Consider the following 26,258-nt stretch of genomic DNA (forward strand, 5'->3'; position numbering starts at 1 on the left):
GGGAAAGAGAGTAAGCAGACCACGGGAAGAAGAGGAAGAGGAGGCCATTGTCTGGGCAACAGAGTTTTTCAGACTCTCTCTCTCAGCACAACGAAATTTTTTTTTCAGAGGTTTTTTCGCAGCTTTTCTCTGCCTCAGCCTCAGCCTCCGTCTTATAGCCGAGGCAGCCACGCGCATCGCGCGCCTCTTGCCACCAGCCGACAAACGAGCACGCAAGCCAAGGCGCCCACGTGCCTCGCCATCATGTTCGGCACACCTTTTGATGAATTGGGCACGCCTTTTGATGGCACGCCTTTTGACAACATTGGGCACACCTTTTAAGGGTGCATCTTTTTCAACGGTCCGACATGACCCTATAAACTGTCCCGACATTTGATTCCGGTTAGCCTTTTACAACGGTCCGACATGACCCTATAAACTGTCTCGACATTTGATTCCGGTTAGCCTTTTACAACGGTCTGACATGACCCTATAAACTGTCCCGACATTGATTCCGGTTAGCCTTTTACAACGGTCCGACAAGACCCCATAAACTGTCCCGACATTGATTCCGGTTAGCTTCTCCATCGGTCTGATGTGACCTCGTCAACTGTCCAGACTTTATCTGCTACAGCGGTCTGCCACAACCATACAGTGTCCTCTACAACGTTATGACACCACCATACAGTGTCCTCTACAACGTTATGACACCACCATACAGTGTCCTCTACCACGTTATGACACCACCATACAGTGTCCTCTACCACGTTATGACACCACCATACAGTGTCCTCTACAACGTTATGACACCGCCATCCAGTGTCCTCTACAACGTTATGGCACCACCTTTCAGAGTCTTCACCAACGGTCTGACACGACCATACAGTGTCTCCTATCTTTTTTTTTTTTATTATTATTTTTATGTATTTTCTTGTTTATTTTTCTGTATTTTCTTGTTTTGTTCCTCTCTTCAAACTCAAGTTGGTTAGTTTCTATCCTCCTTGAGTTTGCGGGGGGCTGTTAGAATTTACCATACCCCACTCCACCTACCACCTCCACTAACACTCACTCCACCTACCACCTCCACTACCCTTTCACCTACGACCTTCTTCTCTTCTATATATGAATCATTGTAAACAGAATAAACAACTATCAAATTCAATCAATAATACATATATTTTTACATTACCCTGATTCCCAACTACATTATTTGGAACGGTGATGGGTTTAGTTGACCATTAAGCAGAGAGAATTTACCATTTAGTCCTTCAATGTTGTTCCGAACATTGCCTCAAGAAGTTTAGGACCTGTTTGAGAGATTCTAAAATTAAATAGGTTTATCGAATTCATTGTGATAATGTTCTCTATGTTGTTAATTGGCTTCTCCATTCGAACTTTCTCTGCTGCAATAGCTAGTGCCCACATAGTGTCATATGGCCATAGCCCAAAAATGCTTGATTCATCTCGTTTGATCGTAGAATTAGGATTATTTTGAAAGAAATCGAGTCGTTTGGATTATCCATAGAGAGTTTGGTCCATCAACCCATTGGTGATGATCCACACATAGCCCTCACTCAACATTCCTATTTCCTTGGCTTTTAGGAATAGGTGAGTGCCAAGAAAATGCGACATGTGCACCATGAATACGCTCGTTTGCATTGTCATCATCTTGTACAACTCTTTCTCAATAAAATCATCGCTCGCTGAAAGAGGAATGATGCTTCTATAGGAAATTCGAGCAATATCTTTTAATGCATTAGACATATATGGAATTACACCATTCTCATAATCAGTGTCCTCGTTTATAATGACAACTTCCCTTCACATGAAGGACTCAACAATGGCAGCAATGGCGCCAACTTGAGTGTCGTCGCTAAGAGCTGTTTGGACAATGTATTGAGCTCGGGAAAGCACAGAAGGACTTGTTGCAGAGAAGGAAATGATTGGCACATGAGCTCTACCTCCTGCATCCATCACAAAATTGGCTTGTGCTGATTTTTGTGGAACAACTATTGCATCCACCTCCACATCTTTCAACAAATCAATAGCTGCATGTATTATAACATAACACTTAAGCGGGAAATTTTGGGTACTTTTTTAAAGTTATAGTTGGTTTGCTCTAAATTCGTCATATGATTCATCACAATCAGGCCACGAAGAGGAGCCTAGCCTACGGAAAATGTTTATGCAAATTAACAAATCTTATTAATTGATGTGTCATGTAATAATAAAATTTTAGAACTAAAACGTGACCTATTTCAAGAATATAATAAGTGCCTCGTCAGTTAATAAAATATATATATATAAGATTTGTTAGTTTGTATAGTTTTACTCCGCCTAGAGTGCAACTAGAGCTCTAACTTTTGATTTTTATATTTATTTTTTAAAGTGAATTTATGCAAAAACAAAAGGGATTTGTTAGTCGATTCTTACAATGTAACTTGTTGCTCATGAGGGCCTCACTTGTAATGTAGGAGTTATTCCATCTTCTTTGGTTATTCCAATGGTTTTTTTTAATAGGTAATTTTAGGTTTCATGAGTTGTTTTTCAACATTGTCATGCTTTTAGAACATTTATTTTATTTTATTATTTTGATAAGAGCAAGAAGGGGGAACAAAGCTCGAACCCAGATCATACACCTAAACTTAAGATGTAAAGAGTAAATTTTGGGCAACATTTAAGGTGTCCAAAAGCTAAACTTCTTCTTCTTCTTTTTTCTTCACAAATTAAAGCAATACATTTAAGGTGACCAAAAGCTAAACTTCTTCTTCTTCTTTTTTTTCTTCACAAATTAAAGCGATACAAGGCTGAAGCTCAATAGATCATGATACCAAGGCCACTTGTTACTTACAATTATACATATCCATGCACAAAACAAAACAATTGAATAAACTTATGTGTTTGGAAATCATTTTTTTTATTAAAAAAAAAGAAGGGAAAAAAAAAAAAAAAAAAAAAGAGAAAGAAAGAAACTATACATGTATATGTAAAAAGTATACATACCTGCAGCTGCAATGTCAATAACCTGTTCCTAGGAGTTTCTAACATGGACAACCAGCCTGGTCTTGTGGTTTTCATGAGCCAAATAAAAATCCGTAAGAGCCATATTTAAGTGGCTCAATCCCACTCTCCCTACTTTTGAATCCAAATAAAAAACCACACCCATTTGAAACACAACTGAACCATTCCTAAAAACATTACTTTGGGATGTACCAAAATAAGTATAAAAACTGATCAAAACAAGAAAGTGTAAACTTTTTATTCCCTTAACAAATCAATGAGGCTTTAGAATTCTTTTATACACACAGCACTAACTAACCCACACGTACATACAGATATAGCTATACATATAGTCTAACTACTTCTCTCCAATTAACTTCCATATCTGTTACACAGTTATAGATTCTAGAGATGCTATTGTCACTTGACTGTGATACACTAGCATACAACAACTGTGAACCTTGAGTCTTCAATTCAGTTGGCATGAGCTTAGTTTCAGTCACCAACTGAGATGATGAAGTAATAGTCTTATCATCCCCTCTCAAGAGAATGGGGCAAGAAAGTACCATGAGCTTGGATTTAAGGAGATGAAATCGAGGAGAGGGCAAAGCTTTAGTAAACAAATCAGCAGTTTGATCTTAAGTAGAGATGAACTTCAAATCAAGCTGTTTGGCCACTACCCTTTTGCGAACAAAATGGCAGTCTATTTCAATATGCTTGGACCTAGAGTGAAATACATGATTGGAAGCCAAGGCCATAGCTGAGATGTTATCACACCAAAGAATAGGAGTGGAAGAGGGAACAAACAAGTCAGTGAGTAATTGCTGAAGCCAACACATCTCTGTTCTATATTCAGCCTCAGTGAAGGATTTAGACACAGTGTTCTGTTTCTTAGCAGACCAAGAGATCAAGTTGAAGCCAAGAAAAACACAAAACCCAGAGGTGGACCTGCGATCAGTAGTGTTCCCAGTCCAGTTAGAGTCAGAAAAGGCTTGAAGAACCAAAGGCCCAGAGGTAAAATGAAAACCATGAGTGAGAATGCCTTTGATATATCAAAGCAATCTCTTAACAGCCTAAAAATGACCATTAGTAGGAGATTGCATAGATTGACAAGCCTGATTTACAGCTAGAGAAATATCAGGTTTAGTAATGGTAAGATATTGCAGACTCCCAACCAAACTTCTGTACAAAGAGGGATTGGCAAAAGGCAAACAATCAGAAGCAGAAGTAGAGGTCTTAAAAGCCAAAGGAGTTACACAGAACTTGTTGAATTCACCCCATGTGAAGGGGAAATTGTCTTGTGAACACACCTTGGTTGGTCAACAAGGAAGTAGGCTACCAACCATGTCAAAGAAGGAGGCTGCCGAAGTCAAGCATGGAGGCTACCCAATGGCACTCCCACCTACTCCAAGGTGTATAAAATGGAATGGTGATGGTGAGTTGAAGATAGGGCAAATGGCAAAACACATTGCTGAGAGAAAGGCACAAAACAGAGAGAGCTAGTGAGAGCTATTTTCTGTTTGTCAGAGAGTGTGAGTGAGTGTGTTATATAGAGAGACAGTGAGTTGAGAGTGTGTAATCTCCTCCATTTGTTGATATATAACAACATCGCTCCCGTGGACGTAGGCCGGTTTGCCGAACCACGTTAAAACTCTTGTGTTTTTGCTTGTGAGTGTCCCCTGGTGTGCCCACGATCCGCAACAATTGGTATCAGAGCCCGGGTGGAGAAAAAATCGAGTTTTTTCCGAAAGTGTCCAGATTTCGAAGTGGTCGAAATCCACTTTTGAGCATACCAGGAGGAAGGCCAGGAGGAGAGGAGTCCAAAACTTCAAACCACAGGCCAATCGGAGGTGTAACGCGCCTCCACGCGCCACCTGAATATCGCGAGTGAAGACCACTCGCACACACGCGCCCCACGCGCCGACGAAGGAAGAAGACGAGTGGGGGCGCGCGTGAAGCTGACGTCAGGCTGACGTCATCCTGAGCCGAGCCGAGCCGAGCCGTCGAGCCGTTGACCGCGCCGCTGACCAGGCCGAGCCGTGCCGGAGCCGCGCCGCCAGCCAAGCCGCGCCGCTGAGCCGCCGTTGACCGCGCTCCTGCGCCGTTGACCGAGCCGTTGACCTGCCAATCCGAAGGAATTATCTGGTGCTTCTCAGGCGCACCAGATTCAGCAAATCTGAACCGTTGAAACTGTTTTGGCTAGATCTAGGCCATTCGGAGTCCGTTTTTGGCGATCCAATAGTGAGTTCCAACTATTTGGAGTATTCCGGACACATCCGTACGGTTAGTTTTTGAATCGGAGGCATTCAAACTCTTTTGGCTAGATCTAGGCCATTCGGAGTCCGTTTTTTGGCGACCCAATAGTGCGTTCCAACTATTTGAAATATTCCGGACCCATCCGTACGGTCAGATTCTTACATCGAAATTTCTTTAAAAAGGGAAGAAATTTACAATGGCAGGAAAAGGCGCAAGTTTCATGATTGAGCCTTTTAATGGTAGTAATGACTTTACCCTGTGGCAGCAAAGGGTGAAAAACATTTTAACACGAGAAGGTCTGGTGAAAGCTCTTCTCAAAAAGTCCAACAAACCGGAAGACATAAAGGATGACAAGTGGGAGGAGTTGAGGGAATTGGCAAACAGTACAATTCAGATGTATCTCGGGAACAACACACTCCGGGAAGTCATCAGTGAAGTAGATCCGGCGGAGCTATGGGCAAAGTTAGAGATGAGGTACAAGTCAAAATCTTTGACAAACCGGTTATCTCTAAAGAGGCAGCTATATACACTTAGAATGCCAGAAGGTGCGAACCTCACAGAACATCTGGACGAGTTCAATAGGATCACAATGGAATTGGACACCATTGGAGACAAGACCCAGGAGGAAGATAGGGCTATGATCTTGCTGGTCTCTCTACCTGCATCATATGAGCATCTCAGGACAACTCTATTGTACGGGAAGGATGCTCTTGGACTGGATGAGGTGATTGCTACGCTCATTTCTCATGAGTCGATGAAGAAACAGGAAGGTAGCAGTAGCAAACACCCAGAAGGAAATGCCATGGTTGCCTCAGAAAATGAGCAAGGCAGAGGTAGGTCCAATGATAGACGGGGTAGATCCAAATCAAGAGGACGTTCGCAATCAAGGTCAGGCTTCAGGAGAAAGTGTTATTACTGTGATCAGGAGGATCACCTCATAAAAGACTGTGCAAAGCTCAAGGAGGACAAAGCACAAAAGGAACAGGCGAGCTCATCAAATGTCGCTGCTGCAGTAAATGCTAAGGATGAGTATGCATTTACAGTTTCGTCGAGTATGACGAAACCTGACTGGATCTTAGATTCCGGAAGCACATATCATATATGCATGGATAAGAAACTTTTTTCTACCTACCAAGCCAAGGATGGAGGTATTGTTCGAGTGGCTAACAACACTGTGAGTAAGATTGTTGGCATGGGAACAGTACGGCTGAGAATGGAAGATGGAAAAATTTTCACGTTGGATGGAGTCCGACACGTGCCAAGACTGAAGAAGAATCTAATTTCCTTAAGTATGCTAGACATGAAAGGTTATAGCTTCACATCTAGCAAAGGAAATCTCAAAGTCATCCATGGAGATACGGTGATGCTACATGGACGACTGGAGGGGAATCTGTACAGGCTTGTGGAGAAGGTTGTGACAGACGGAGCTACTGTCACTTACCGGGCAAGACGTACAAGACATGCACAGAAGAGACATAGGGCCCAGCAGACATGGCAACCAAAGTGTACAAGAACGCATGGAGGCAGTTCGGAGGTGCACAAGACGGAGCCATTGCGGCCAATTTTAACGACAGCTCAGAGCAAAGAGACCAAGACAGCAAAGCATGTCCCAGGAAAGAAAGTTTCTTTTGCTCTTGAATTAGAGACATATTGGGATCTCTCCAAGACTGGATGGAAGGGAGAGATGCCATCTCAAAGAGTTGCAAAGTAAGCTTTGCATGGCACCCCAGTGAGGGGGTGCCGGGCACTCCAGGCAAGGGGGTGCAAGCATCTCAATGAAGAGATGCAGACTTTGTTGAATTTGGGCGTGACAAGATTAGCAGCAGTGTGTGCAGTGGATCACCTCACATGGGTTGAGGGGGTGATTTGTTGAATTCACCCCATGTGAAGGGGAAATTGTCTTGTGAACACACCTTGGTTGGTCAACAAGGAAGTAGGCTACCAACCATGTCAAAGAAGGAGGCTGCCGAAGTCAAGCATGGAGGCTACCCAATGGCACTCCCACCTACTCCAAGGTGTATAAAATGGAATGGTGATGGTGAGTTGAAGATAGGGCAAATGGCAAAACACATTGCTGAGAGAAAGGCACAAAACAGAGAGAGCTAGTGAGAGCTATTTTCTGTTTGTCAGAGAGTGTGAGTGAGTGTGTTATATAGAGAGACAGTGAGTTGAGAGTGTGTAATCTCCTCCATTTGTTGATATATAACAACATCGCTCCCGTGGACGTAGGCCGGTTTGCCGAACCACGTTAAAACTCTTGTGTTTTTGCTTGTGAGTGTCCCCTGGTGTGCCCACGATCCGCAACAGAACTTGCAATCAAGCATACCAGCATTAGAAAGTAACTCAGTAGCATACTTGTGCTGAGACAAATAAAAACCACCAGACTAAGCAGTCACATAAATACCCAAAAAAATAAGAAATGTCACCAAGTTCTTCCATAGAAAAAGCCTTATGCATTTGGGCAAGCAACTGATAAAGAAAAGCAGAATCACTCCCAGTGAGGAGGATGTAATCAACATAGATAAGAAGAATGGTAATGGTAGAAGAAGACTTCTTGACAAAGAGAAAAGGATCTGAGTGACTGTTGTTGAAGCCTTGAGACAGCAAAAAAGAAGAAAAAGTAGAGTACTAGGCTCTAGGAGCCTGTTTAAGCCCGTAGAGAGCCTTCTTTAATTTGCAAACATGAGTAGGGGAGGAGGAGGACACAAAGCCAGGAGGTTGAATCATAAACACCTCCTCTTCAAGCTTCCTATGGAGAAAAACATTAGAAACGTCTAATTACTTGAGAGGCCACTAAAAATGCAAGACCAAGGGCTGTAAAATTCTGATAGTGGGCTACTTAGCCACAGGGCTAAAAGTCTCAAAATAATCTATGACTGCTTCTTGAAGATACCCCTTAGTTACTAATCTTGCTTTTTATCTAGCAATACTCCCATCAGAGTTCTGTTTGATCCTGCACACCCATTTACAACTAATAGCATGCTTGTGAGATAGAAGAGAAATAAGATCCCAGGTGCATTGCTGTTGAAGAGCATCAAATTCTTTATGCATAGCCTTAACCCAAACAGGAGAAATTAAGGCTTCCTTGATAGTGTGAGGTTCAGTGGTAAGCAATGTAGCGTTACGACACATAGAGACCTGTTTAGATTTTGATCTGGTAAGCATAGGATGAGAGTTAGGAACAGTGGAAGTGGAAGATGGAGGTGGCAGAGGAAGCTCAACATAAAGAGAGTCAATATGAAGAGTAGAATGAGTAGAAGAAAAAGAATGAGATATTGAATTAGGAGAGATATGGGGAGAAATATGTGGAGGACTATTGAAGTGGTAGGAGTAGAAATAGGACAAGAAGATTGAAAAGGAAAAACTTGAGAAGAAGAAACTGGAGGACAAGGAGAGCCCTAGAAAAAATTACAAAGTAGAGGAATAAATAGGAGAAGAATGAGGAACAGTGAAGAAAGGAAAACAAGACTCATTAAAAAGGACATCCCTAGATATATTAATTTTACCAGTAAAAAGATCTACACATCAATATCCCTTCATAGAAGGATGGTATCCTAAGAAGACACAAGAGGTGGACTTAGGTTGAAGCTTGTTGGTGGTATAAGGCCTAAGCCAAGGAAAGCATTGACATCCAAAGACTCGAAAAATTGAATAATCTGGAAGATGATGAAACAAAACTTCATAAGGAGATTTATTATGCAAAATAGCACTAGGCATTCTATTAATAAAAAACACTGAAGTAGCCACAGTATCAAACAAGAAAGAGAGAGACAAATTGGACTGATGAATGAAAGGAATGGTAGTTCCTGAAATGTGCCTATGTTGTTTCTCAGCTACCCCATTCTGGGCCTGAGTATAAGGGCAACTGAGCTGATGAATAATGCCATGGGAAGTAAGATATTTACCAAATCTATGATTGACAAACTCAGAACCACCATTTATTCTAAAAATTTGAAGTTTAGTATGAAATCGTGTCTCAGCATAAGCTTTAAAGTCTAAGAATTTTGAGAACACTTCACTTTTATAATTGAGAGGATAAATCCATGAGAATCTACTGAAATCATCCACAAACAACACATAATACTTGAAAGGATTAGAGGATGAATTAAAAGGCCCCCAAACATCACTATGAACTAAAGAAAAGGGAGCATTGACAGAGGTACCTGAAAGTTTAAAAGGAAACCTAAGGATGCCCCAATCTTTGATGCCAAATGAGTGTAGTGACAGATGGAGTAGAATGGGACAAATAAGCCTGTGGTGAAGATGAAGATGCAGGAAAAAACTGATACAATCCGTTCACAACAGAGCCTTTATGAAGAATTTTGTTCGTATGCTTGTCCTAAATGAGGAAAGAATTAGCATCAAAAGAAATAACACAGTTATGATCTTGAGTGAATTTCTGAACAGATAACAAATTGGATGAAATGGAAGGCACATGCAACAGATTAGTAAGAGAAAAAGAACAAGTTGGAGTAGGTAAGAGACCTGTGCCAATGTGATGCATAGGTAATGAAGAACCATTACCAACAGTAACTTGATCTTGGCCTCGATATGGTTGAGAGAGATGGAAATTTGCCAAATCATTAGTTATGTGATTTGTGGCACCAGAATCAACATACCAAGGCATGGGAGAGGAATTTGAAGAATGAGATGAAGGAACAATGGTGACATATGCATGAGAAAAAGACTGATGTTGACGAGGAGAAGAAGAAACTGGTTGAAAGAATGGATCCATGCGATGCCAGCAATCAATAGCAATATGACTTAATTTGCCACAAATTTGACATCCAGATGATAAGTTGTGATTAGTCCTGCCTCGATTGCTATTACGGGTGTAGAATCGGCTATCTCAATTTCCATCTCCACAGTTAAAAGACCTTCCTCTTCCTCTGTATTGATTTCGACCACGAAATCCTGAAGATCCATAAGAACTAGATGATCCTGATTGAGAACTATATCCAGAACAAGACCTAGGATTTGATCCTTTGGATGCTGAATATGCAACTTGAAAATTATTATCATTCGTGTTTTTCAGTCAATGTTCAACATGAATAGATTCAGAACACAACAAGGAGCAAAGATCATCTAGAGATAGAGGCTCAGATCTCGCTTGAATCGCAATTTTAAGCGCATCGTGTCCATCAGGTAATCCATTAAGAATGAATAGAATGAGATCTTTATCATGAAGACTTGCAGATGCAAGAGATAACTGATCAGCAATTGCTTTGAATTGAGCAAGACAATCTTCCATAGATAGAGATTTCTTGGTGAGAGTTTGCATTTTACTATTCAATTGATGAATGTGTGAATGTGACAGAGAAGTAAAACGTTTTTCCAGAGCTTGCCAAACTTGGAAACAATGAGAATGATACAGAACAGTCAAGTAAATAGTTGGAGGAAGTGTTGCTGTGACACAACTAAAAAGATGAGAATTAATGATCTGCCATTGAGAAAACTCAGGATTTGGAAACAGCTTTCCATCAGAAGTTTCAATTTTTGGTGTACGACAAGTAATTAAACCAGTTGCATAGCCAAGAAGATTGGCTGCCCAAAGGACATTTTGAAGTTGATTCTTCTATATGAGAAAGTTGCTCGAGTCGAGCTTTACAGTAACCAAAGCATTAAAGTTTGAGACAAGCGTATTCAGATTTGAGGGAATTGGAGATGAGGAAGAAGCTTCAAGTAGAGCTTCTGCCATTGATGGATCGTGCTCGTTAGAGCTTGAAGCTCTGATACCATGTAAACTTTTTATTCTCTTAACAAATCAATGAGGCTTTACAATTCTTTTATACACACAGCAGTAACTAACTCACACGTACATACAAATATATCTATACATATAGTCTAACTACTTCTCTCTAACTAACTTCCATATTTGTTACACAGTTATAGATCCTAGAGATGTTATTGTCACTTGTCTGTGATACACTAGCATACAACAACTGCGAACCTTGAGTCTTGAATTCAGTTGGCATGAGCTCAGGTTCAGTCACCAACTAGGATGATGAAGTAATAGTCTTATCATAAAGAAATGTAAAAACATCTTGTTATTGTTATTGTTTCTCTTCAAATTTGAATTGGGTTTTCATTTGTTGTAAGCAAGACTGCTATATATATACACACTATGCATGCTTGATTTTGGTGAGGTTCCTCTACGTTGATTAATTAATTAATTAATTGTGTGGTGAACATCATAGGAAGTTGTTATTTCGAACAATAATGGTATTTACCTAGTAATTTCTTCCCTACCTTAGACAAATCAAATGCTATGATATCAATCTGGTCTTTTGCAAAAAGACAAAAAGATAACCACCCATTTTTATGATTAGGATTAATTTGTAGGAATCGGTTTGTCTCTAGTCCTTTATGTTGTGTTTGGTTGGAGAATTTAGGGAGGGATTTAGAAAGTGAAAGGGAAAAGGTGTGTGAAACTATGTGAAATATAGGCATGATTTATTCACATTTCACCTACCTTTTCCATTTCCTTTTCCAAATCCCTCTCCAAATCTCCTAACCAAACACGGCATTAGAGTTTGGTATCATGGGTTTATTATAGTTAGGTGATGTCCAGAAGTATTGTGATTAATTGAGAGAACGAGACCATGATTTTGAGTTGATGTACCAAAAAAAAAACAAGAAACTATAGTGCTGGTGATTAGTGGATGGCATAGTTACATGGTGCCCCAATCACATACTAATTTTTCTATATTTTAATAATTCGGATTATTTAATTTATCAATAATATTAGAATGACTATTCCTTCATATATTTTGTTTACTATATCTTCACATACACCCCGGTTAAGTATATTGGGTCCACATAATATCATCTAATTACACTTAACTAATTGATAATAAGATCTAAGATGTTTCAAGTTCGAGTCATATTAAAAGATCACTGGAGGAGGTTTGTCGGGTTATTAATTTAGGGTCTCAAAATTAAGCCAAGTTTGGGAAGACTAAATAAGTGCACTTTTTGATTTTTTATGAAATATGGGTTGGATTTAGATTGGGTTTCAAGTGATGTGTTAGAGAGGTGATGTGATTTAAATAAAATGATGTGACTTACATAGGATAGTGACTTTTTGACTTTTTAAATTTTTTAGAGAATGCCAAACTTGGCTTAAGGTGTGCACAAACTAGCCCAAACATCTAGTTATTAAAAAAAAATATTTTAATTTTTTTTTTATAAATGATGTACATAGAGGACGTGTAAAGCGTACAAATCAAATTATTAAAGCAAAACTTGCAATAAATTTACAAACCCGAACTACACCGATCCAACCAATGAACTCGGTTGGAGAGAACGTAAACCTCAAAATTAAATTAGGAAAGGAGCAACTTTTTGTTGCTGTCGTGATGAGAAGCAGTCCCTTTTTTCTTCATTTTTTTTAATTTTTTTTAATTTTATGTTTTAGAATTTTCTCTTAGCACGGCAGGGGCGGAAGCAGAAATCGTCAAGGGGGGGTCAAGATGTGCATAAAAAAAATTGAGTTGACTTTGGTACATTGTTAATTGAAGATCATTTTTTATATAAGCGTTCCGAAATAAGTATTTAATGAGAAAATTAGATAAATTTAAGAAGTTATTTTTTATTCTTGTATAAAGTTTTGAATTATTGGGCAAATTACATATACACCCCTCGAGGTTTGGCTAAATTACAGATGCCCCCTGAGGTTTGAGAAATTACGAATTCCCCCCTGAATGCTATATTTGCATAAGAAATTAGGGGGTAATTTGTTATGAAATATAAACCTCAGGGGGCAAATTGTTATGAAAATACAAACCTCAGGGGGCGAGATGTAATTTCTGAAACCTCAGGGGGTATCTGTAATTTAGCCAAACCTCGAGGGGTGTATATGTAATTTGCCCAATTATTTTTATTAGATCTCATTATAATCAATTAGACCATGCTTTTAAGTTATTTTGTTGATTGACATAATCTAACAAATAAAAAGTATATATACCTCTTTAAAATTTTAAATTAAAACAAGATAAAAAATAATAACATATTCCTTTTGTATAAATAAAATCAACTCGATGAAATTGATGTTATTAAATGTGAAAAAATTGGAGATCATTTCATTAAATATTATGAAATGATGATAAAATAAATAGCTTGTAAAATAATTTTTATGAAGTTAGAAACTATCCATTATACATTCTACGAATATTCTTAAAATATAGAGTTGATATTGTAATTTTGCAAAACTTGGGAGGGGCCATGGCCACTGTTAACGCGGGATATTTTACGGAAGAGAAAAGAATATAGTTTTGTCTTTTCTGTGCAATTTTTCAACTAATTGAAAGTGTTACTTTAACACTTGTTTGCCTTTGCCTGATTGCTTCCAATCACCAACCTGGTGCTTAATAACAAGTACAACTACAAAAAAAAAAAGAAAAAGAATGGATATGCCATGAACCAGAAATTTGCTTTCAGACAAATGATATGTAAAATACAAAAACAATTAATGGACAAAATTGCCTCTAAAGCCACAACACTTTTGTTTTCACCTGTGCTTTTCATCCTCTTTTCTTAAATCTTTTATGTCTCTTTGTTCCAAAGCATTATCAGTCATTAGATTATGTCTTGAAAATCTCGTTCCTAGTTTAGATTGATAAGGTGTTTTTCGATGTCTTTAGGCTGCTATTTTGGAACAGGGGCAGTTGGGGTTCAGTTTGGTGTTTTTTATTTTTGTTTTCCCCTGTTGTTTTTGTTGACCCCTTTGTCACGGCCCAAGCCCCATGACAATGCTCTGCACACTTATCCAAGTGAGCATGCAAAGCCCCAATCTCATAATTTCTATCCTCAAACATTATTTTTTAGATATCAAAATCTAAATCGGATAGGATGGATGGATCTTTCTTTGTAGAAGTGGCTGTGTTGCTTGGAAAACTAGTTGTTTAGCTAAACAAGTTTTAACCAAATGATGCATGACGCACAAGAAGCAAAGGGGGAAAAGAAAAGAAAAAAAAGGGAACAAAGCACAACTAAGAAATTAATTGGTGGAAAAAATGGTCCACATGATATGCTGTGCCAGCACACGTTTGTGTGTGTGCTAGTGTTAAAAGCAGAAAAGGAGATGAATATTTCACATTTTAGTGGAAGCCAATTCTAGGTGCACAGCCCTTAAAAGGTGTGTACCATTTGCCTTGGTTGTGCCTCAAAGTAGTCCTGGTTATGAATCAAAGTGGCATTGATTATGACTTGAAGTGGTGGTCAAAATTAGGCCTGCCTTGGTTATGAGGCTAGGCGGCGTTTGGTTACAAAGCAAAATTGATGTTGGTCACATGAGGTGTAGTGGTGGTTTTGGTTAAAACCCAAAGTGGTCATGGTTTGATACAAGCGGTGGTGGTTATGAACCAAAGTGGATATGATCCAGCGGCTTATATTCATTTTTCTAGATCAAATGGTGGAAAGTGGAGTTCCATATGGCATGCTCACCCTTTTGGGGATGGGGTGGGAGTAAATATTGGATGTAACGGTGATACCATGTTGCAGTATCACCATCCAATGAGCAATCTCACTTTGTGGTAGGGACCACAATGTAATTGGGTTAATGGGAGACAAGATCTGTCCATCTAATCCATTTGTGACTTTTTATTGGCCGGTGACCACATAGGATGGTATCACCTTTACACTCAATATTTTTTCATGGGGTGGGGGGACGTCTTTCCCTTTAATGGATTTGCAAATTAAGTGAGAAAATAAATTGTTCACCTGAACCATCAGATTGAACCGATGAGCACTACTAGAAAGTTTATGCTGATATGCTGTTGTAGTACCAAGCGATGCACTTGAAGATCTGCCAGATTGCCGCATAGCAGTTGGAGTGTAAGTTCCCAATCATCAGCAGCGGCCAGGGCAGCAGTACTCTCTTCAATACATTTAAATTAGCTTCTAGTGCTTGTTCAACGCTAGGTCTAAAAAGTCTCAACAGCACAGGACAAAGTGCCAAGCCATGAGCTTCCAACAAGGAACAATGACCTAAAGCTATTTGCACACACTCTGCCGCAGCCCTTCAACCTCCAGCAGCAGCAGATGAAGCTAATGCATGTCTTTTAACCAGGAGTCCATAATCGTCAGTTTGCTTTGTAGCCCACATCACAAGCTCAGAAGTGTAAGCTGTCTCCTTTCCAAAGACAGCCAAGGAATCACTGGCAGCTTGAGCAATAGCAGAGAACACTAGCTGTGAGAGGGCAGCAGTATATGCTCCTCCATATGAGGTGCTTGATGGACGAAGGCTTTGCATGTTATACTGATGTCTTTGGTAATGTGCATTAAGCATCAAACTATGAGCATGAGGGCCATCTCCCAGCTTTTTAAGAGCTGAAATAGCTGCACGAAGCTCACTGCCACGTGTAGAAGGTTGGCAAGCAGCTTCAGCAAGCTGATCAGCTAATTTTTGCCTAGGTTCAGTAATAGCAGTCTGCAGTGACAAGAGTACAGATGGACTTAATGTTTTCTTTTCTTTTGCTTACTACGCGTTCTCCTTCATCAAGGGTTTCCAAAGTTTCATCCACCCTCCTCTTGGCTAACAAAACATCAAGTAAATCAGGGAACTCATTTAACTGTTTCTCAAGGTCTGAAGGTTCTTTGTCCTCATAGTTAGATAATCCATTTGCAGTAGAACCATCAGGAACAGTGATAGCTAATGAATCAATGTGAACTCCCTCAGCTAGACCATGAATTAAAGTTGCCTGCGTAGATAGCAGGTTTTTGATTGATGAAAGCTCCCCCTCTAAATCTGAGATCTCTTTTGATGTGCTGTTGAAAAAAAATTGATTTAAAATACAAGCTGCATTGGATAACCAATCAATATCAATAAAATGAGATCATCTTTCAAGAGGAAAAGCACAGGTATAGTAGGAAAATTCAGAGCAAGAAAATAGACCAAAATGCCTCAACAAAAAAGGTGGATAAACGTTTATTGCCATCTATTTAAAAGGGAATACAGTCCAAAAATAAAAAAAAATGCATCCCCATTTGGGCGCTTTCAGAAGATTCTTTTGCTAATCAAGAAAGAGGGGAAAAAATGCTATCCACACACAGGGTTGTCCTTATAATGGGTGGCAGAAATTTAATCCAATGTGTCAACAACTTAATATGCGTTGGTATGATGTCATGGAAAGGCACAAAGTAGATAATTTGGGTATACTGATGAATTATATATTATCAAAGCAACTGTTGCAAAAGGACTCGCTGTATGAAGGCTGTGTAGTTAGCATAAAAACTTTTACACATTTCCTCAGCTGAAACTTTCTTCAAATCCAGAAGATACGAGCATAATTGCCTTATTTCCTGTAAGCCAATGCCAGTGTTAATATAGTAATTAATAAATCTTTCCAATATGGTAAGTTGGTAGAGACCACACTATACATAAATACATTTCTTGGTAACTTAAAAGAGTTTCTCTCAATAGTCAACACAAAGTATTGATTGACATAGTAAATAGTATCCCTTGCATTCACGCTTCTATCCATAGATATAATTCAATTACACGGTGAAGTTATCAGACTAGAAGAAAAATAGCAGTCAAATCAAAATTCAAAAGCAAATACACAACCAGAACTCAAGATCATAGTCAACAGCTCAATATCTTGACTTGTAGATGCTTCAGTTGATAAGAAAAAGTTGCCAATGCAACATTTGATTGCGTGAGCAACTGAACTCCAGAGGAAAAGTACTTATATGTAGATAACAAATGGCTTGGCAAAAGAGAAGACCCTCTAACAGCCACTTGTGTCAACACATTGGATGAAGCCACCTTCAAAGGCACAATTCTCTTGTAAAATGGTACATCAAAAGCAATTGTTATCCAAATATCGGCTAAAATTCTTGACTAGATATAAGGGAGACCTGTTTCATTAACTGCTCAAATGTGTTTGTAAAAAATATTTTAATTTCTAAACGGAAACTGCAATTATTATAAAGGATATGCTGTTCTATATGCTTCACTCTTAAAACATGGGAAGAAAATGTAATAAACAAATCTTTTCCTGCCCAGAATTGGGTTTTTTCTTGTGAATTTTAATAATAACAAAAGTGCACTGCCACTTGGGTTTTTAAGTCCAACATTCAATTTAGTTGCTTCTTATTGGAAATGATGTACATAAGTATGGCCTCATACATAAAATTGGGGATTCACTCGTGCGCATACAAATGAATGTGTGCTTGCTTGCATTCATACTTAAAAAAGCATACAATTTGGGGACATTTGTAGTTTGTGAGTAGTTTGATTGAATCCTGTGAGTGAGACAATTTCTTGAGTTGTAAGCAATTTGAATGAATCATGCTATCTTTTTATCATATTGTTTATTTAATAGATGAGGAATGTATTCCTGATTTGGTCAATGACACCTAAGTGTTGGTTCATCCCATGTGAGCTCCTATTGGAGAGCCCACTTTCTCCACCCAATGGAAGTGGCTCTCCCACTCTACCAACCCCATTAGAGAGTGGAAGAAGGTAGGTGGTGACCAATGAGGCTCTCCCTCATTGGTGTATAAATAGAGGTTGAGGGGAGAGTTGAAATGGACAGAGAGAGAGTGAGAACCAAGAGAGATCAGAAATTGAGTGTGAGAGCTGTGAGTTGAGTGAGTTTTATCTCCTCCTCTGTAATTGTATTTTTGCTCCATTTTAGTGATAATTCTCATTTCTGTCCGTGGATGTAGGCATTGGGCCGAACCACGTAAATATTGTGTTCTCTGTGTGTGTGAGAAAATTTTCTGGGTGTCTTTGATCCTAACAAAGTGGTATCAGAGCCAAGTTGTACGTTTTTCGGAAAAACAGAGCGTTGTTTCGAAACTGCCCAGAAATCGTATTGCTCGAAATCAGATTTTGAGCATACTAGGAGCAAGGGCTCCACGAGAGGAGTCCAGAAACATAAAGCACACACCCAACGGAGGCCGGACGCGCTCTCACGCGCCCCTGGAAGTTGGCGCGTGAGTCCCAGTCTCGCCACGCGCCATCACGCGCCGATTAGGCAGACGGCGCGTGATCCCACTCTCAACCACGCGCTCCACGCGCGGACGAAGGAAGAAGACGCGTGAGTTCACGCGCGACACGCGCCGCACGCGCGCGCACGAGCCGCTCGAGCCGGAGCCGCGTTGACCGAGTTTGAGCCGCTGACCGAGCCGCTGACCGAGCCGCTGACCGAGCCGATGACGTCAGCCTGACGTCAGCATAACCGGAGGATTAATCTGGTGCTTCGCAGGCGCACCAGATTCTGCCGATCTGAACCGTTAAAATTGTTTTGGCTACATCTAAGCCATTTGAGGTCCGATTTGGGTGATCCAATAGTACTTTCCAACTATTTGGAATATTTCGGACACATCCGTACGGTCAGATTTTGCAAATAAACTTTCAAAAATTTGCAGTTTTTATTTTGGCAATCCGAAGTGCTTTTCCGACTAATTTGAGTAGTCCGGACTTCACAGCAAAGCCTGTTTTTCAAACAGAGATTATTTTCTAGATGATGGGGGAATCCACATCAGTTTCAGGGCCGATGATTCGGTTGAACGCTTCTAATTATGCGATATGGAAGCCGCGGATGGAGGACATCCTGTATTGTAGAGATTTGTTTGATCCTATAGCGCTAAAGGGGGTCAAACCAAATGGAGACAAGGATGTGGACTGGATAAAAAATAACCGGAAGACTGTCGGTCAAATCAGACAGTGGATTGACCACAGTGTGTTCCACCATGTTGCCCAAGAGACAGACGCCTATGCCCTATGGATGAAATTGGAGGGCATGTACCAGTCCAAGACCACACGGAACAAAGCCTTGATAATGAGAAGGCTTATAAACCTGAAGCTGAAGAATGGTGTGTCTGTTGCTGAACACACCAGTGAATTCCACAGCCTTGTGAACCAGCTTGCATCTATCAAAATGGAGTTGGAGGATGAGATGCAAGCATTATTATTACTCAGTTCCTTACCAGACAGCTGGGAGACGTTGGTGGTTTCTCTCAGTAATTCTGCACCCGAAGGGAAGCTGACCATGGGGATGGTCACAGACGCCTTATTCAACGAGGAGGCAAGGAAGAAAGAGATGGACGGAGAGCAGTCTCATGCCCTTGTCACAGAAAGTAGAGGCAGAAATAGAGAAAGGGGCAGAGGTAGAGGAAGAAGTAAAAGCAGAGGGCGTTCACAGTCCAGACAGGACAACACGAGGAGGTGTTTTTACTGTGATCAAGAGGATCACGTAATAAGAGATTGCCCAGAGAAAAAGGCGGACAGACAAGCCAAAGAGAAGGCTAAGGGACACGGAGGTCCCTCAACTACAGCAGTTGCAGTGCATTCCTCTGACGATGAAGAGGTGTTGCTTACAATCTCGTCAGAATTGGAGACACCCGGCTGGATTTTGGATTCAGGGTGTACGTTCCACATATGTGCGGATAGGAAGCTTTTCTCCACTTACCGAAGAGTCAGCGGTAGCATTATCCGGATGGCCAACAACACAGTGAACAGAGTTGTCGGCATAGGGACAGTGCGATTCCTTACTAAGGATGGAAGAAAAGTAATTTTATCTGAGGTCCGACATGTGCCAGGAGTACGGAGGAATCTAATCTCCCTGAGTATGCTAGATCTAAAAGGAAATTGTTTCTCATCTAGTGGCGGGGTTCTTCATGTACGCAGAGGTGATAGAGAAATGTTGCAAGGCAAATTGTGCAACAAACTGTATAGACTGGAAGGAGAAGTTTTGACAAAGATGAGTGTTGTCAAATGCCAGTCGAAGGGTACAAAGAGAGAACATACGCAACCAAAGCGTATGATTGAGCCAAGCTTTCATCAGGAATGGCGAAAACGGTGCACGGGAACGCAAGGAGGTAGTTCAAAGGTGCACAGATCTGAGCCAGTAAAGCCTATCTTGAAGAAAGCTCAGAGCAAAGAAACCAAATCTGTGGAGACTATGCCAGTGAAGAAGAGAGTTTCTTTTGCTTCCGTGTTAGAGACATTTTGCAACCTCTCAAAAGATGCATGGAAGGGAGGGATGCAATCTCAAGTCGCAAAGTGAGCTTTGCAATGCACTCCAATAAGGGGGTGCAAGCACTATGCACGGAGTTGCATAGTGGTAACTTGTACAGACCGGTGGAAGTTGTCTTGGCAGAAGGGCTAACTGTCAAACATCAGTACGGACGTACAAGTGAGACAGAACCGAACATCAGGGATTGCAGCACAGACAACGGGCGTATGAGATCGCTGGGAAGTTGTTCTGAAGTGCAGAAAACAAAGGCTGGTTGTTCAGAAATAAGCTCCGAGCAAGGAAAATTGAGGATGTTGATGTGTCAAACTCTGAAGTTTTCTAGTTGCTCCCGTGTTCATCATGCAAGGAGTTGCACGGTAATGCAAGGGTATCCCGAGCAGGGGGTGCAGGACATCCAATCAGGGGGTGTCAAGATATCTTGGTTGCGCAAGTTCAAGCATAGCAAGTGAAGACATCCGAGACAGGAAGCGTAGAAGAGATCTGAGGGAGATAGGAGCAGAGGCTCTCTCCAAATCAGAGAATGGTGTGAGTTGAGTTGAGGATGTAGGATTCCCTCCTCCTCTTGTATCTCTGGTGTATTATCTCTAGCTTTCAGGGGATGCAATGTCTCAGTGAGGAGATGAAGATTCTGTTGGTCTTTTGGGCGTGACAAGATTAGCAGCAGTGTATGGACTGGATCACCTCACATGAGTTGAGGGGGTGATTTGTTGGTTCATCCCATGTGAGCTCCTATTGGAGAGCCCACTTTCTCCACCCAATGGAAGTGGCTCTCCCACTCTACCAACCCCATTAGAGAGTGGAAGAAGGTAGGTGGTGACCAATGAGGCTCTCCCTCATTGGTGTATAAATAGAGGTTGAGGGGAGAGTTGAAATGGACAGAGAGAGAGTGAGAACCAAGAGAGATCAGAAATTGAGTGTGAGAGCTGTGAGTTGAGTGAGTTTTATCTCCTCCTCTGTAATTGTATTTTTGCTCCATTTTAGTGATAATTCTCATTTCTGTCCGTGGATGTAGGCATTGGGCCGAACCACGTAAATATTGTGTTCTCTGTGTGTGTGAGAAAATTTTCTGGGTGTCTTTGATCCTAACACTAAGAACAATCGCTTTTGGCATATGCTATAATTAGCATAAAGATATTCTTGTAAATTGTAATGAATTAATGCTTTTATATGTTCAAAAATTTCAGAGTTCCATCTAGGGCTTTTTTTGTCAATCAATAAGATAAATTTCAAATATTGTTATAAAGTTTAAATATTTTACAAGAATTCAATCAAACTAGGCATTCAACTATGCGAGTAAGTTCAGCAGTCACTTATCTCACAAGATCCATCCCCAATGTGGCCTTAGATAAGGAATCCTCATACCTCTTCCTCTTAGTTATAAATATTTTGGCCAGAGCCCTAACTTATGCCTCTCCACATAAACAAATTACACATTCAAAATTAAAGGCTTCAAGAAATGGTCCCTCTATTTCCAATACTATGTTTTTCCGGTGACTGGTTTCTATTTGTTAAAAGCCCCCAATTCTAATGTAATTTCTACACAAAATGTTTAAAAAACTTTCACCCACACAGCAGGACAATCCATTAATTATTCTAAATCTGTTGCTTTTTTCTTTCCTAACATCCTGCTTCATGAAAGGTTCATCCATTGGCTTTTGCTTGGCTTTACATAACAATAAATATTTAGGTCTTCTACTTATTTCAGTCTTCCACTTATTTTGTTGATAATTAGGGATGGCAATGGGTTTGGGGTGAAAAAAAGAAAGAAAAGATAGTTATCGGAGGAGTGAGGGAAAGTAACCCCAACACGATTATACTTCATATTTTAAAATTATTATTATTATTATTTTTTGATATATGTAAGTTGTAAAACTAAACGGAACCGGATTTAAGTGAGGAAGGGATCTAGTGGGTGGGTCAAGTATGAGGGCAATATTTACTAAACGTAGGCAGTGTGAGATTAATCAACATACATAAAGGGATTAAGACCCAATGTTTGATAAGTAATGTTTTAAATATCAGCCAATACATATCAAGATTTCAAACTTCTGATATTGATATTCACCAATATACTGGTTGATATTATCTGATATCGGTCAATATATGACCACATTATAAATACTAATATGTATTCTAATACCGTCATTTTAAACCAATTGCGGCTGGGATGTAGGTATGGATCATTGGTTGAGGACTTCTGCACCAGTTACAGGCTGCATTGTGAAGGGTGGAGATCCATTTTTTGCCATCCCAATTGATAATTTTCTTTCTTATGTTGGCCAATCCACATTGATCAAACATGCCCTAGTTCCCTTCCCACTTACACTATGTCCTTTCCTATCCCTAAAATCACCATCAACAAATTTGAATCCTGTTGTCTAAATTTTCTGTAGAATAGTTGCTCCTCATCACACAAACCCCTCTCATAAGCAGGAACACCATTCGTCAACCTCGTCAATTTGGCAGGTTGGGTACTTTAAAACTTGGGGAAAGGCTATTATGAATTTAGAGTTGGGCATAAGATTATTCGACTCACCCAACGGTTTTACAAATACACTAGGATCCGGTGCGGTTTGAATTTTGGGGGTTGCGAGTGAGTTGCCGGTTTGAACCGCACCCGCTCAATCCATCCGCATTAACAAATGTTTTTTTTTTTTAATATTTCAAATCTGAACCGTTCTTTTTTTTGGGTGAATAATCTGGACCGTTCATCTTCATCTATACCAAAACAAACAAAACCCTAATCCAATCTCTCAAACTCAAAAACACAGCTCAGCTCTCACTCTCATCTCATCAGTCTCACTCTCTCGTTTTTCATCTGGATCGATCACAAGATCGACCGATCGACCTCACTCTCTCATCGCACCGATCGAGTCTCTCGGCGAAGAGACCGATTGACCTTCGAAAAAACCAATCTGCTCTGCAACTCACAGGTAAGCCTCTGTGTCTCTGACTCTCTCTCTCCCCCCGGCCTTCTCTTCATTTCTGTCTGACTCTGTTTTTTTTTTTTTTTGTTCATCTCTGTGTAAATTCATCAAATTCGTGATCTAGGCTACTGTGTAAATTCATCAAATGAATCAATGGCTACTGTGTAAATTCTTGATCTACAAGAAAGAGAGGTTCTGAAGTGTTGTTAGGTCTGTAAAAACATGAATCTTGAGATTTTCATACATAAGTACATTGGATTGATTGGATATTGGTCAGTATAATTATGAATTTTTTTTTACTATGCTTATACTTGTTGACTGTTTGTTTTTGTTTTTGTCGGTATAAACATGAATCTTGAGATTGTTTTTTCACTATCCAATCAATCCCCACCGACATGCCTCACCTCTCTCGAGTCCCCGGCGTTCTTTCCACTGGTATTTATCTATTTTTTTACTGTTTGGTTTGTTGGAAACACTGGGAAATTATAAAGATTGGGAAAGAAAAAAAAATATTTTGATTTTTTATTTGATGGGATTCAAAATAGGTTGGCAAATAACATTCATGATTCAAAAATTTGCTTTTTCCTTTTCATTTCTTCTACAGTTTCTTAGCGGCCAAACATATAATTTACGTTCTTTTTTTTTTTTGGGTGTGCTTTTCCCCTTGCAGTCCACTTGTTCAGGCATGGTTTGTGCTAGACATTTTAGTTTTGGCTTTGATTGGTTACTGAGAAAATGTAGAGGACTTCAAACTGAACCCTTTACATTAAAAACAGTTTGGTCAAACATGTATTTTTATTTTTTTCTTTTCTTCTTGGTTTTCATATTCTGATTACAGTAATTTTTAAATCATAATTAATCTTTTATGAACCTAAATGTTTGGAAGTTAACATACAGTATGGTTTTCTGAAATGGGTTATTATTAAGAATATCAGATACAGTATTTGAAAGCAGTTTGGACGAACATGTACTATGTTGCTTTCATTTTCTTTATTTTTAAGAATACAAAATAATTTCCAAAGACACCAAACAGATGATTCTAGATTTAGGAGACATTTGCTAATTGCTATAGTCTCAAAAACTTTATTGTTCTTCAATACTCAAATAATTGGAAATGATGCATAGACATGTTTGGCAATATATTGTTGAAAAATAAGTATGCGTGCACCCTTCCACCAACTTGCACAGGCTGATCAATTCGCATTTGCTAACTAAGCGGATGGATGTGGATTGATTTTTCCCAATCCGCCTAAGTTCAGACGGATGATGGATGGGAGGCCACTCGATCCGTGAGCACCCTTAGTTTTAATTTTTGTGGAAGCTACTGTGGAATTGAATCGAATTATGTGTAACCTGGAGTTATTTTTATATCTATGTAGTGTTGTAGGCCACTTTAGTTTGATCTATGTAAGTTCTTTTTTTTTTCTTTTTTTCTTTTTTAATGTGCTAACCATTTTCGCACGATGCATGCAATTTGCCTGATGAATTGAATTTTCATGTGATCTCCATTCATATTTCATACATTGCTAATGTGTTTTATATATTCTGAATTTGAGATGGTAGATGTGCATTTTTACTTTCAAAGTAAATGCCTAAATCTCAAATTTTTTTTTTTCAGTACAATATGCTTGAAAGGGATGCAACTTAAATTTTATTTACTTTTACGCTTTAATTAACTAATTGATAGTGTTTGATACTTGAGGAAACAAGGCTTAGTTTTGAAGTTTTCAACATTGATTGTTCATGCTACAATGCTTCTTATTCCTTTCTTTCTCTAATGAAGATTTCTTTTTAAAGATGATATGCTAACCATTACCTATTTGAATTGTAATTAGAAAGGTTAAATGTTCTAATATGATAGGTATAATTGTTGTATAAGGAGTTAAATTGTAATCTATTATAGCTTATGATTTATTCTTACTCAAATTTTTTATTTTAGTTGCATAGGCGAAATCATTCAAATTTATTCTCAGTTATCAAAATAAATCCCTGGCATCCACAGACAACAGTCAAATGGCCCTCTCCAGAGTTCGTACTGCTTCATCTACTCTCCTTGCCAAGGTCCTCCACCCAACTACCTGTTCCTTCAGCACATCCACCAATGCATATGACTCGCTCACTCACACTACACCATCTCGCAAGACCGCCATGATGATGAACCAAATGTTCACAGCTGATCTGAGTTCCCAAATCGGGAGCTGCATGCCAATCTCAATGATGCGAATTGGGACATTGATCCACAACATTGAGATGAACCCCGGTCAGGGCGGCAAGTTGGTCAGGGCTGCTGGGACTTCAGCAAAGATTCTTAAGGAGCCAAAGGCGTCAAGGCACTGTTTGATCAAGCTGCCCTCAGGGAAAGAGAAACTGATCGATTCGCGGTGCAGGGCCACGATAGGGACCGTGTCGAACCCGGAACACGGAGCGAAGAAGCTTAGGAAGGCCGGACAGAGCAGGTGGTTGGGGCGGAGGCCGGTGGTTCGTGGTGTGGCCATGAACCCAGTTGATCATCCTCATGGAGGTGGTGAAGGAAGGAGTAAGAGTAGTGGGAGTCACGGGAGGTCTTCGCGAACACCGTGGGGTAAGCCTTGTAAGAGTGGGTTCAAGACTGGACCACTCAAGAAAAGAAGGTAGAGTTTGGTTTGGGTTTCATCTTTTTGTTCCCATTTGATTGTGTTGCTGGATTGTCTTAAATTTGATGATACTCTGTGCTTGAAATGGATCCGTCACTGTTTTTGTACAATCCACACCAGTCGTGTAACTTTTTCCTGGAATGTAAGCACCAAATGGGTTAGTTTTTATTCCTTTAGTTTTTCATACATTAAATAAAATGTAATTGTGCAAAGCCTGCATATTTGCTGAGACTGTTAACGACTCGATACGCACCAAGATCTTTTGCAACAGAGAGGCGAGGCAGTGATGATCCTCATCCACAATCACAATTTTGCAAGCGAGCATTGTAACCAACCCTTTGGGTCAGTGTCTCCAATGACAAAACGCATTGGTAATCAGTATTTTTATTGTTCTTTCATTATTTGTTGAATTAGGATGATAATTGATGAGGTTGTATTATTATGATTGGCAATAGATTCATATGAAATATAGTGAT

At 39.8% G+C, this 26,258-nt stretch overlaps 1 protein-coding gene and 1 pseudogene across 6 annotated transcripts; one reads left to right on the forward strand and one right to left on the reverse strand.

Annotated features, from left to right (window-relative positions):
* Window positions 1-14,498: 14,498 nt before the first annotated feature.
* On the reverse strand, window positions 14,499-16,718 carry LOC114290145 (exocyst complex component EXO84B pseudogene; annotated as a pseudogene).
* A 6,256-nt stretch (window positions 16,719-22,974) lies between these two features.
* Window positions 22,975-25,994, forward strand: LOC145790551 (large ribosomal subunit protein uL2my, C-terminal part-like). 6 transcript variants are annotated; one of them, XM_082868629.1, is made up of 3 exons: window positions 22,975-23,155; window positions 23,274-23,584; window positions 25,152-25,994. In XM_082868629.1, exons 2-3 carry the CDS (start codon window positions 23,545-23,547, stop codon window positions 25,781-25,783), a joined length of 672 nt encoding a protein of 223 aa, XP_082724755.1. In that variant the 5' UTR covers window positions 22,975-23,155; window positions 23,274-23,544; the 3' UTR covers window positions 25,784-25,994. The 6 variants fall into 6 exon arrangements, with proteins under 6 accessions (XP_082724755.1, XP_082724760.1, XP_082724759.1 ...); XM_082868633.1 differs by having other exon boundaries at window positions 22,976-23,155; window positions 25,123-25,994; XM_082868631.1 differs by having other exon boundaries at window positions 22,977-23,155; window positions 25,089-25,994.
* Window positions 25,995-26,258: the final 264 nt, after the last annotated feature.

The sequence above is a fragment of the Camellia sinensis genome, chromosome 5, assembly GCF_055761805.1.
Source record: "Camellia sinensis isolate YWXY chromosome 5, ASM5576180v1, whole genome shotgun sequence".
Taxonomy (NCBI): domain Eukaryota; kingdom Viridiplantae; phylum Streptophyta; class Magnoliopsida; order Ericales; family Theaceae; genus Camellia; species Camellia sinensis.

What these genes read in the sequence shown, in the direction of transcription:
- LOC145790551 (XM_082868629.1), top strand. Translation starts at nt 23,545, where the DNA reads ATGCCTCACCTCTCTCGAGTCCCCGGCGTTCTTTCCACTG. An exon ending in CCCCGGCGTTCTTTCCACTG is followed by an intron (nt 23,585 to 25,151) that starts GTATTTATCTAT and finishes TGGCATCCACAG; the next exon opens with ACAACAGTCAAATGGCCCTC.